Raw genomic sequence first — 12,476 nt, 5'->3', positions numbered from 1 at the left:
TCTCCCTTTTCTTGCAGAAGAGCTAGCAAAGGGGGAACCCCCATGCTCACCAAACTAGAAAAACAAATCTTCACCTGCAAGAAAGCAGATTCAAAACAAAAGAAAGAAGGGAATTTTGTTTACTTACCGTAAATTCCTTTTCTTCTAGCTCCTATTGGGAGACCCAGACAATTGGGTGTATAGCTTCTGCCTCCGGAGGCCACACAAAGTATTACACTTAAAAGTGTAAACCCCTCCCCTCTGCCTATACCCCCCCCCCGTGCATCACGGGCTCCTCAGTTTTGGTGCAAAAGCAGAAAGGAGGAAACTTATAAATTGGTCTAAGGTAAATTCAATCCGAAGGATGTTCGGAGAACTGAAAACCATGAACCCAGAACAATTCAACATGAACAACATGTGTACACAAAAAGAACAACAGCCCGAAGGGAACAGGGGCGGGTGCTGGGTCTCCCAATAGGAGCTAGAAGAAAAGGAATTTACGGTAAGTAAACAAAATTCCCTTCTTCTTTGTCGCTCCATTGGGAGACCCAGACAATTGGGACGTCCAAAAGCAGTCCCTGGGTGGGTAAAAGAATACCTCGGTAATAGAGCCGTAAAACGGCCCCTTCCTACAGGTGGGCAACCGCCGCCTGAAGGACTCGCCTACCTAGGCTGGCATCTGCCGAAGCGTAGGTATGCACCTGATAGTGTTTCGTGAAAGTGTGCAGACTCGACCAGGTAGCCGCCTGACACACCTGCTGAGCCGTAGCCTGGTGCCGCAATGCCCAGGACGCACCCACGGCTCTGGTAGAATGGGCTTTCAGCCCTGAAGGAACCGGAAGCCCAGAAGAACGGTAGGCTTCAAGAATTGGTTCCTTGATCCACCGAGCCAAGGTTGACTTGGAAGCCTGCGACCCTTTACGCTGGCCAGCGACAAGGACAAAGAGCGCATCCGAGCGGCGCAGGGGCGCCGTACGAGAAATGTAGAGTCTAAGTGCTCTCACAAGATCTAACAAGTGCAAATCCTTTTCACATTGGTGAACTGGATGAGGGCAAAAAGAAGGTAAGGAGATATCCTGATTGAGATGAAAAGGGGATACCACCTTAGGGAGAAATTCCGGAACCGGACGCAGAACCACCTTGTCCTGGTGAAACACCAGGAAGGGGGCTTTGCATGACAGTGCAGCTAGCTCAGACACTCTCCGAAGTGATGTGACTGCCACTAGGAAGACCACCTTCTGCGAAAGGCGTGAAAGAGAAATATCTCTCATTGGCTCGAAAGGTGGTTTCTGAAGAGCCGTTAGCACCCTGTTCAGATCCCAGGGTTCTAGCGGACGCTTGTAAGGAGGGACTATGTGGCAAACTCCCTGCAGGAACGTGCGGACCTGCGGAAGCCTGGCTAGACGCTTTTGAAAAAACACAGAGAGCGCCGAGACTTGTCCCTTAATAGAGCCGAGAGACAAACCCTTTTCCATTCCGGATTGAAGGAAGGACAGAAAAGTGGGCAAGGCAAATGGCCAGGGAGTAAAACCCTGATCAGAGCACCAGGATAAGAAGATCCTCCACGTCCTGTGGTAGATCTTGGCGGACGTTGGTTTCCTGGCCTGTCTCATAGTGGCAATGACCTCTTGAGATAACCCTGAAGACGCTAGGATCCAGGACTTAATGGCCACACAGTCAGGTTGAGGGCCGCAGAATTCAGATGGAAAAATGGCCCTTGAGACAGTAAGTCTGGACGGTCTGGTAGTGCCCACGGTTGACCCACCGTGAGATGCCACAGATCCGGGTACCACGACCTCCTCGGCCAGTCTGGGGCGATGAGGATGGCGCGGCGGCAGTCGGACCTGATCTTGCGTAATACTCTGGGCAGTAGTGCCAGAGGAGGAAATACATAAGGCAGCCGAAACTGCGACCAATCCTGAACTAATGCGTCTGCCGCCAGAGCTTTGTGATCTTGAGACCGTGCCATGAATGCCGGGACCTTGTTGTTGTGCCGGGACGCCATTAGGTCGACGTCCGGCTTCCCCCAGCGGCAACAGATCTCTTGAAACACGTCCGGGTGAAGAGACCATTCCCCTGCGTCCATGCCCTGGCGACTGAGAAAGTCTGCTTCCCAGTTTTCTACGCCCGGGATGTGAACTGCGGAGATGGTGGAGGCTGTGGCTTCCACCCACAGCAGAATCCGCCGAACTTCCTGGAAGGCTTGCCGACTGCGTGTGCCGCCTTGGTGGTTGATGTATGCCACCGCCGTGGCGTTGTCCGACTGAATTCGGATCTGCCTGCCTTCCAGCCACGGCTGGAACGCCTTTAGGGCTAGATACACTGCCCTTATCTCCAGAACATTGATCTGAAGGGAGGACTCTGGCTGAGTCCAGGTACCCTGAGCCCTGTGGTGGAGGAAGACCGCTCCCCACCCTGACAGACTCGCGTCCGTCGTGACCACAGCCCAGGATGGGGGTAGGAATGATTTCCCCTTCGACAAAGAAGTGGGAAGAAGCCACCACTGAAGGGAGGCCTTGGCTGCCCGAGAAAGGGAGACGTTCCTGTCGAGGGACGTCTACTTCCTGTCCCATTTGCGGAGAATGTCCCATTGAAGTGGACGCAGATGAAACTGCGCAAATGGAACTGCCTCCATTGCTGCCACCATCTTCCCTAGGAAGTGCATGAGGCGCCTCAAGGGGTGCGACTGGGCTCGAAGGAGAGATTGCACCCCTGTCCGTAGTGAACGCTGTTTGTCCAGCGGAAGTTTCACTATCGCTGAGAGAGTATGAAACTCCATCCCGAGATATGTCAGCGATTGGGTCGGTGTCAATTTTGACTTTGGGAAATTGATGATCCACCCGAATCTCTGGAGAGTCTCCAGAGCAATGTTCAGGCTGTGTTGGCATGCCACCCGAGAGGGGGCCTTGACAAGGAGATCGTCTAAGTAAGGGATCACCGAGTGTCCCTGAGAGTGTAGGACTGCTACCACTGTTGCCATGACCTTGGTGAAGACCCGAGGGGCTGTCGCCAGGCCGAAAGGCAGCGCCACGAACTGAAGGTGTTCGTCCCCGATGGCGAAACGCAGGAAGCGCTGATGCTCTGGTGCAATCGGCACGTGGAGATAAGCATCCCTGATGTCGATTGATGCTAGGAAGTCTCCTTTGGACATCGAGGCGATGACGGAGCGGAGAGATTCCATCCGGAACCGCCTGGTTTTCACGTGTTTGTTGAGCAGTTTGAGGTCCAGAACGGGATGGAAAGATCCGTCCTTTTTTGGCACCACAAACAAGTTGGAGTAAAAACCGTGACCCCATTGCTGAAGGGGAACAGGGATCACCACTCCTTCTGCCTTCAGAGTGCTCACCGCCTGAAGAAGAGCATCGGCTCGCTCGGGGGGCGGAGATGTTCTGAAGAAACGAGTCGGAGGACGAGAGCGGAACTCTATCCTGTAACCGTGAGACAGAATGTCTCTCACCCATCGGTCTTGGACATGTGGCAACCAGGTGTCGCAAAAGCGGGAGAGCCTGCCACCGACCGAGGATGCGGTTTGGGGAGGCCGAAAGTCATGAGGAGGCCGCTTTGGGAGCGGTTCCTCCGGCGGTCTTTTTAGGACGTGACTTAGACCGCCATGAATCAGAGTTCCTCTGACCCTTCTGTGGCCTGTTGGACGAGGAGAATTGAGACTTGGCTGAGGGCCGAAAGGACCGAAACCTCGATTGTACCTTCCGTTGTTGAGGTCTGTTTGGTTTGGACTGGGGTAAGGACGAGTCCTTTCCCTTGGATTGTTTAATGATTTCATCCAATTGCTCGCCAAACAGGCGGTCGCCAGAAAATGGCAAACCGGTTAAGAACTTTTTGGAAGCAGAGTCTGCCTTCCATTCACGTAGCCACATGGCCCTGCGGACTGCCACCGAATTGGCGGATGCTACCGCCGTACGGCTCGCAGAGTCCAGGACAGCATTCATGGCGTAGGACGCAAACGCCGACGCCTGAGAGGTTAAGGACACAACCTGCGGAGTAGAGGCACGTGTGACTGCATTAATCTCAGACTGACAAGCTGAGATAGCTTGGAGTGCCCATACGGCTGTGAATGCCGGAGCAAAGGACGCGCCGATAGCTTCATAGATGGATTTCATCAGGAGCTCTATCTGCCTGTCAGTGGCATCCTTGAGTGATGCACCGTCTGCCACTGCAACTATGGATCTAGCCGCCAGTCTAGAGATTGGAGGATCCACCTTGGGACACGGAGCCCAACCCTTGACTACGTCAGGGGGGAAGGGATAACGTGTGTCATTAAGGCGCTTAGTAAAGCGCTTATCTGGAAAAGCTCGGTGTTTCTGGACTGTATCTCTGAAGTCGGAGTGATCAACAAACGCACTCCGTGTACGTTTGGGAAACCTAAAATGGAATTTCTCCTGCTGAGAAGCTGACTCCTCAATCTGAGGAGTTGGAGGAGAAAGATCCAACACCTGATTGATGGACGCTATAAGGTCGTTTACTATGGCGTCCCCTTCAGGTGTATCAAGGTTGAGAGCGGCGTCAGAATCAGAGCCCTGATCTGCCACCTCCGCTTCATCCTCCAGAGAGTCCTCATGCTGAGACCCTGAACACTGTGATGAAGTCGAGGGAAGCTCCCGGCGAGCCCGCTTAGCCGGTCTGGGACTGCGGTCCGTGTCAGAGTCCTCACCGTGGGACCTATGAGTCGCCCCAGGAGCACTTTGCTGCGCCGACCGAGGGGGGTCTGAGTGAAAAGGTTCAACAGTGCCCGGGGCCTGTGTTACAGGTCTGGACTGCAAAGCTTCTAGTATCCTAGCAGACCATTTATCCATAGACTCAGAAAGTTTGTCAGCGAATACTGCAAACTCTGTCCCTGTCACCTGGACAGTGGCAGCAGGTGGTTCCACCTGGGCCGAGGGTCCCACCAGTGGCAGAGGCTCCGGCTGAGTGAGTGTCACAGGGGCCGAGCATTGCACACAATGAGGGTAGGTGGAACCTGCAGGTAGCATAGCCGCACATGAGGTACAGGTTGCAAAGTAAGCCTGTGCCTTGGCACCCTTGCTTTTTGCGGACGACATGCTGTTGTCTCCTCTTAGAGCAATCAGAGAGGGTATATAGCCAAAGCAATAGTGCGGCCGTACAGAGTAAATATATACAATATAAGCATATAAATATACACTTCGGCACCCAGGGGGGCAAGCACCTAGTAACAGGTGCGGCTTACCGACCGCCCTCAGCGTTTGTGTGACCACCAGATTCCCTGCCTGGGCCTCCCAGAGCTGTGGAGCTCGTCTCTGAAGTTCTCCAGCGTCAGAAGTGCTGATAGGAATGGCTGCCAGCGTTCTGAGAGGAGGAGGGAGCCGTGGGCGTGCCTTAGAAAGTGCGGGAATCTGGTGCCCCACGGTGCTCAGTGAGGGGGGAGGAGGATACTAAGTATGCTCCAGCCCTCAGCGCTGACGTCCAGTGCAGCGTCCCGCCCTTACCCCTGACTGGCAGGCCCGGGGGCGGGAATATGCGGTACTAGGCCGCAAAAGCCGGGGACTAAAGTTATAAGCGCGGCCGGCAAACAAGCGCGGTCAGCGCGGTAGTCCCGGCGCACAAACACAACCAGCAGCTGCTGCAGCGTCCATTAGACAGGCGCTCTATGCGCCGTCCCCAAGGGGACACAGAGTACCTCAGAGGAGCAGGGCCTGTCCCTGACGATACCCGGTCTCCTGTCCAGCAGATTCCCCCAGGGGCTGCGGAGGGAGCACGGTCCCAGTGCCTGGTGACCGGTTAGGATCCCACTTCACCCAGAGCCCCTAAGGGATGGGGAAGGAAAACAGCATGTGGCTCCAGCCTTTGTACCCGCAATGGGTACCTCAACCTTAACAGCACCGCCGACCAGAGTGGGGTGAGAAGGGAGCATGCCGGGGGCCCTGTTATGGGCCCTCTTTTCTTCCATCCGATATAGTCAGCAGCTGCTGCTGACTAAATTGTGGAGCTTGCGTGCATGTGTGCCTCCTTCAACACAAAGCATAAAAACTGAGGAGCCCGTGATGCACGGGGGGGTGTATAGGCAGAGGGGAGGGGTTTACACTTTTAAGTGTAATACTTTGTGTGGCCTCCGGAGGCAGAAGCTATACACCCAATTGTCTGGGTCTCCCAATGGAGTGACAAAGAAAACAAACACCCTATGGTGTAAACAAGGAAGCAAAGCAAAAACTTGCAAACTTATCTGCAGATGTCTACCACAGGATAACTGGGAAGGACAGAACTCCAAGCCAGGTTCAGAGACTGAGGAAAATTCAACTATCACTGGCAACAGCAAGGCAAAAAGTGCTCTCCTATATACACCAGGCTTGTCTGCAATAGGACTTCCTCAATTCCCAATTAACGCCAACACCTGTCTGAGTCACAGATTCGGACTCCGCTTCACTACCATTCCTGGCCACCAGAAGGCGCTCCAAAACAGCACCCACACAGACGACATTCACAACAAACTTTTTGATTAGGAAAATCACAATACGATGAAGAAGTTGTTTCAACTTTGAATTGCATTGAGAATTAACCACAAGGTCCTATCCTGTACAACGTCCTCCGGATTTCTTGATTCTAATACCAGCAGCACAAACGAATACTCCTATCCTCCTACCACTTGTTTTACACAGCGGGATCTTCTAATCTGAGCAGCTGTCATACCTTGATTCCTCGGTTGTGAGTTAAACGACCCTAAGAGGGGAGCAATTAATATACCCCTCACTTAGACCAATTTTTCTACCGGATAAGACCCTACTGTGAGATAGGCTATACATAATAAAAAGTTCACTTTATGAAAAAATCTTAAAAACAGAAATTGCCATACAGACAATATACCGTATTTTCCGGATTATAAGACGCTCTTTTCCTCCCAAAAATTTGGGAGGAAAATGAGGGGTGCGCCTTATAAGCCGAATGTAGCTTACTGGGGTGGTGGAGAGGGGTCACAAGAGACAGGGGCAATGCTGCGGGCTTTGCACTGTGCTGCGGGTGGTGAGGCAGGGGCCATCCTTAAAATGTCAGCGATGCTTTAAATAATGGCGCCTGGAGTTGGCGCATGCGCAGATTGAAGCTCTCAGCTCAAGATATCATCTGCGCATGCGCCGCCTCCGGCCCACTGATCTCCCAGCAGTGGACTTAAGGAAAATAGCGCCAAGAGGTGGCACGTGCACAGATGAGATCTTGAGCCGATAGCTCAATACGCACATGGCCGACTCCGAGCGCCATTTCTTTAAAGCCTGCACCGCCGACAGTTTCTGGATGTTCCTACCTCACACCTGCCATGTTGCTCTACACCACCACCACCCCTGTCTCCTGTGACCCCGCTCCACCACCGCTGCCGCCCCCCTTGATAAGACACTACCGGATTATAAGATGGACGCCATATTTATTTTTTTACCTTTTTTATTTTCTCTAAATTCGGGGTGCGCCTTGTAAAACGAAAATTACGGTAATCCACTCATCAAAAACCGACGCGTTTCGGAAAAGGTGCCTTAGTCATGGTCTATTGTGCTTGGTGTGCCTTACTCTTTCTAGCAAGAGATATGTGACATAGATCGTGGGACATAGCAGGTTGGTAGGGTTCCTGTCCTGAGGCCACTTATTACCAACATGGCCGCTGGACCCGATCCCGCTCATCACTACTTATTAGACAATTTGGCCGATCCCGCTGATTTTATTGGGACCAATTGACCATCTAAAATATATGAGAAAATCCCAGGTCTCCCCTGATTAATAATATGGATGGAGAGAAGAATTAGGCATGGTGACTTTAAACATGCTGGGAAAAGGTGAGCTGCCACCTGAGATGTCCGACAGCGGCTTACTCCTCTCTCCCCATTGATATCCAAATGCCCAATTCTTGGATTGTTCGGTGATGAGCAATTGCAGAGATTACTCCAGTTGCTTATCCCCGTTTTTATGGGAGAAAACACGTATCCTCAGCCGATCCAAGTGTTTTATCTAAGCACTGTACCTGTCTTGTCATTTGCCACACACAGTCAATAAACTGCAGGAACACCGGGGATCGGTCGGCGTCCGGATGATTCTTGTTCCCATGTCCGACCCTCTAAAATGAGATAAGCAGTTGTCAGGCTGCAATGATTACCTGGGAAAATCGGATGGGCTATAGGCAAAATGATAGACTATCACTCACAAGGAAGAATTTATGCCCGAAGCTCAGCCATTCCTTCTCCACCAGCACTTCAAACCCTCGGATGGTCCGATAATAGCCATCAAGCATGAGCATAGCCAACGAGGTGAGCTGCGCGGTGCGATCCCAGCCATCGCTGCAATGAACCACTACCGATGTCTTCCCCGACTCCACTTTGTCAGCGATTCTCAGGGCGCTGGACATTATGCACTAGAAAGTAAGCAAAATGTTACACGGTCATTTCACTTTTTTTTTTTTTTTTTACACTCCTTCCACTAGAGGGCGCTCACAGAATCAGGACTTATACAGAGGGCTTGCCCACTTTTTGGTCATTTTTGTCTGTAAATGCATGTAATATAGGGTTAAAAAGTAACATTTTGCAATTTGGTTTGCTAAAAATTTTGCATCATTTGGCTCTTACAGGCTCATTGTCTTCCTGCATCTTTGTCTTTGGTTTGTAATAATAAATCAGCTCAGGAAAAAAAACAAAAAACAGATAAAAGAGTGAAAAACTCATCTCATCCAGCTCACTGACGATTCTCAGTTAACTCATTCTGCAGACAACAATAGATGGTGCACCACAAAGGCAAATGGTGCGATTTTTTTAATGGAAACCAATAAGAAAAATAATTTTAGCCCCAAATACATGCATTTAAGTAACAGAAAAATAAAAATGATTCCAAAAGGTGAACAATCCCAATATGTAGTGGTATTTTAAAATTTTGCATTCTTCCTAAATTACACATAAGACTTGGGGGAGGGATTGGGGTTTTGAATGGGTACGAGTTAGATTCTTTTTCGGTATAAGGTTGCTCAGTGATAAAAGTTGAGTAAAGGGTGCCCTGTCGTTAAGCCCTCCAGCAATTATAATAATAATAATATAATATTTATTAGGGATGATCGAATACCTTAAATATTTCGCTTCGCGACTATTTTTCGAATAGGTCGCCGCTATTCGAATATTCGATGCGCAATGTAAGTCTATAGGCCGCTTTACACGCAACGACATCGCTAACAAGATGTCGTTGGGGTCACGGAATTCGTGACGCACATCCGGCCTCGTTAGCAACATCGTTGCGTGTGAAACGCAGGAACGACCGCTAACTATCAAAATTACTCACCTTATCGTTGATCGTTGACGCGTTGTTGCTTTCCTGAATATCGTTTCAGTTGCAGGACGCAGGTTGTTCCTCGTTCCTGCGGGAGCACACATTGCTATGTGTGACACCGCAGGAACGAGGAACATCACCGTACCTGCAGCCGCCCGCTATGAGGAAGGAAGGAGGTGGGCGGGATGTTATGTCCCGCTCATCTCCGCCCCTCCGCTTCTATTGGACGGCTGCCGTGTGACTTCGCTGTGACGCCGCACGAACCGCCCCCTTAGAAAGGAGGCGGTTCACCGGCCACAGCGACGTCACAGGGAAGGTAAGTCCGTGTGACGGGTGTAAGTGATGTTGTGCGCCACGGGCAGCGATTTGCCCGTGACGCACAACCGACGGGGGCGGGTACGCGCGCTAGCGATATCGCAGCGTGTAAAGTGGCCTTATGGGAATCCCGAATAATGTCGAATAGTTGTTATTCAGGTTTCCCATAGACTTACATTGCGCATCGAATATTTGCGAATAGTCGAATAGGGGCGACCTATTCGGAAACTATTCGCGAAGCCGAATATTTGAGGTATTCGATCATCCCTAATATTTATTCATTTATATAGCGCTATTAATTCCGCAGCGCTATACATACATTGGCAACACTGTCCCCATTGGAACTCACAATCTAAATTCCCTATTAGTATGTCTTTGGAGTGTGGGAGGAAATTGGAGATCCCGGAGGAAACCCACGGAAACACGGGGAGAACATACAAACTCCTTGCAGATGGTGTCCTTGATGGGCCTCCGTGCTGCCCTGATTAGCAGAGGTCACACATGGTCACCTCCGATCCATTTGCCCAGAGGACTATGAACCCGTTTTTGTGAAGGGTGAGGGCTCCAGCCGTCGTATTCCCAGCAATCATTGTGGAGAAGTGACAAATTTTTATGGGGCGACCCCCTTTAATCCCGACCTTAATATGTTCCAGCCAGTGCGTGGACTCCAGGTTTGACAGCCAGTGGGATTCCTGGATGATGGGATACGAGATCTCCTTCAGCTTTCTCAGAGACTCTCTCATGACGTGAATATTGTGGATTTCTAGGAAGACCAGCTCGGCGTTCTGGTAGGCATCCTCGCTCTCAAACCCTCCACCTTTTGACTGCAGAACAAACAGATTTTGTTATTACACACAGCCATCATCTGCCTCCAACAGCAGCGAGCAGAGCTGAGCTCCCGTTGCTGACCCTTAAATGCCAGGGTCAATGTCTGACAGCAGATTTCAAAATGTATAGGGTGCCATTCCGAGCGTATATCTGCCAAAGTAGTCACATGGCAGCAGGATGGCCTGGTGAAGGACCGCGTGCCTGCCATGGCGGTGCTCCTGTGAAGACCAGCCTGTGGCTGACTTTCATGGGAGACTGTGATTTTTACTATATACTGCAATATTTAGTGCAAGCAATCTGATTATTCGCGGTTTACGTCTACTTAGAGGATTAAAAAAAATGAAAATAATAATAAATAATAATTTTATATATAAAATTACATTTGTAATTTTCATTGCACCATAAATACCATAAAAACAAAGCCTCAAAAAATAAAATTGTGAAATTGTGTTTTTATTTCACCACACTTGCTTTTTTCCCCCCCATGTTCCAAATGATCAAATAGATAGTAAAATGGTAAATCGTGAGCTGAGACGTACCTTACTGGCTATGGCGTTAGCACTAGGTCTTGCATCGAAAATGAATATTTTGTGGGACTGTGCGTTGGCGTCCATGATGGACTGCAGATACTTCTCATCCTCCTTACACCTTTTCCCACTGACGCCGGGCATCGGCTGGCTGCACCGTACGATAGTGGCCTGAGTCTCCGGATGAATCCATGATAAAACCTAAAAATGAAGGGATCTTTGTTACAAATATCACACAACATGGGGCTTTACATAACTCTGATTACATATGTAAGGTTGGTATACTGTGATTTAAAGGAACACTCCAGTCAAAGGGGATGCAGTGTGTTATGCCTGGTGTAGACCTCCAGGGTCAGGCATGAGTGAGCTCTTTGTCCTGCACCGCCTCTTTAGTATCTGTACAAGTCAAATGTACGTACAACCATGGGTTGTCAGAATTTATGAGATTTTTGACAGATTTTACGTGTACTGTTCCTTTCTATCTGTTATATCCCTCTACCATGGTCAGCAGACAGGGAAATTACATACATCTGAGGTGGAAGCTCGTAGTGACTAGAAAGCAAATTCAACAGATAGTGTGTGATGTGCAACAGCAGTAGTGAAGATTGGTCTAGTCTGAGAATATAAGGGAGTAATACAGAGATTCAATGGATTGGGGGAAGGAGAAGAGGAGAGAGAGAAAAAGAAAGAAAGAAAGAAAAAAGACGAAAAAGAAAGAAAACAAAGCGAAAGAAAGAAAAAAAAGAGGAAAAAAGAAAGAAAAGGAGAAAAAAAATAAAGAGGAAGAAAGCAAAAAAAAAAAAAGAAAACAAAGAAAAAAAGAGGAAAGGAAAAAAAAGAGGAAAGGAAAAAAAAGAAATAGAAAACAAAAAAAGAAAGGAGAAAAAGAAAGAAAAGGAGAAAGAACAAAATAGAGAGAAAAAAAGCAAAGAAAAAAAGAGGAAAGGAAAAAAGAGAAATAGAAAACAAAGAGAAAGAAAAAGCAAAAAAAAGAAAAGGAAAGAAAAAAATAAAGAAAAAGCAAAAAAGAGAAAAAAAGAAAGAAAAGTAAAGAAAAAAAATTAAGAGAAAAAGCAAAGAAAGAGAAAGAAAACAAAGAAATAACAAAAATAGAAAAGCTCTAAAAAGAAAAAGAAAGAGAAAAAGAGAGAGAAAAGAGAAATAGATAGAAAGAAAAACAAAGAAAAAGAGAAAAAAAGTAAATAAAAAAAGAGTAAAAAAGAAAGAAGAGAAAGAAAGAACGAAGAGAAAGAAAAAAAAAGAGAAAAAACAGAAAAAGAAAAATTGCAAAAAAGAGAGAAACAAAAAGAGAAAGATATAAAAAGAACGAGAGAAAGAAAAAAAGGAAAGAAGCAAGAGAGAAAAAGAGAAAGAAAAAGAATGAAGAATAGCAGCAGTGATCACAAGAGTGAACATATTTATAGTGCATCTTGCAGCTGCTGCAACAATTAAACTTCTTTTTCATTCTTCAACTCAGTGTCTGCCTGACAGTGTGTGCATTACAATCTACTGTGCTGGGTTTTTTCCCTCTTGTTATACTACTTTAATTTTATGTACATACACACCAAT

The 12,476-nt window shown here is 48.5% G+C and overlaps 1 protein-coding gene across 2 annotated transcripts in view; it reads right to left on the bottom strand.

The window, feature by feature from the left end:
- The window catches only part of MTMR2 (myotubularin related protein 2), a 77,082-nt gene that overhangs the window by 19,986 nt on the left and 44,620 nt on the right, over window positions 1-12,476 (bottom strand). For both annotated transcript variants that reach the window (XM_075337487.1, XM_075337486.1), the window contains exons 9-12: window positions 10,920-11,108; window positions 10,191-10,376; window positions 8,132-8,338; window positions 7,952-8,044 (exon numbers count right to left, since the gene is read on the bottom strand). In XM_075337487.1, the coding sequence (XP_075193602.1) occupies window positions 7,952-8,044; window positions 8,132-8,338; window positions 10,191-10,376; window positions 10,920-11,108 (675 nt within the window). The remainder of the gene's footprint in view (window positions 1-7,951; window positions 8,045-8,131; window positions 8,339-10,190; window positions 10,377-10,919; window positions 11,109-12,476) is intronic.

The sequence above is a fragment of the Anomaloglossus baeobatrachus genome, chromosome 2 (assembly GCF_048569485.1).
Source record: "Anomaloglossus baeobatrachus isolate aAnoBae1 chromosome 2, aAnoBae1.hap1, whole genome shotgun sequence".
Classification (NCBI taxonomy): Eukaryota; Metazoa; Chordata; class Amphibia; order Anura; family Aromobatidae; genus Anomaloglossus; species Anomaloglossus baeobatrachus.
Note: the sequence above shows the minus strand (reverse complement) of the source record. Positions and strands in the feature narration are given on the sequence as shown.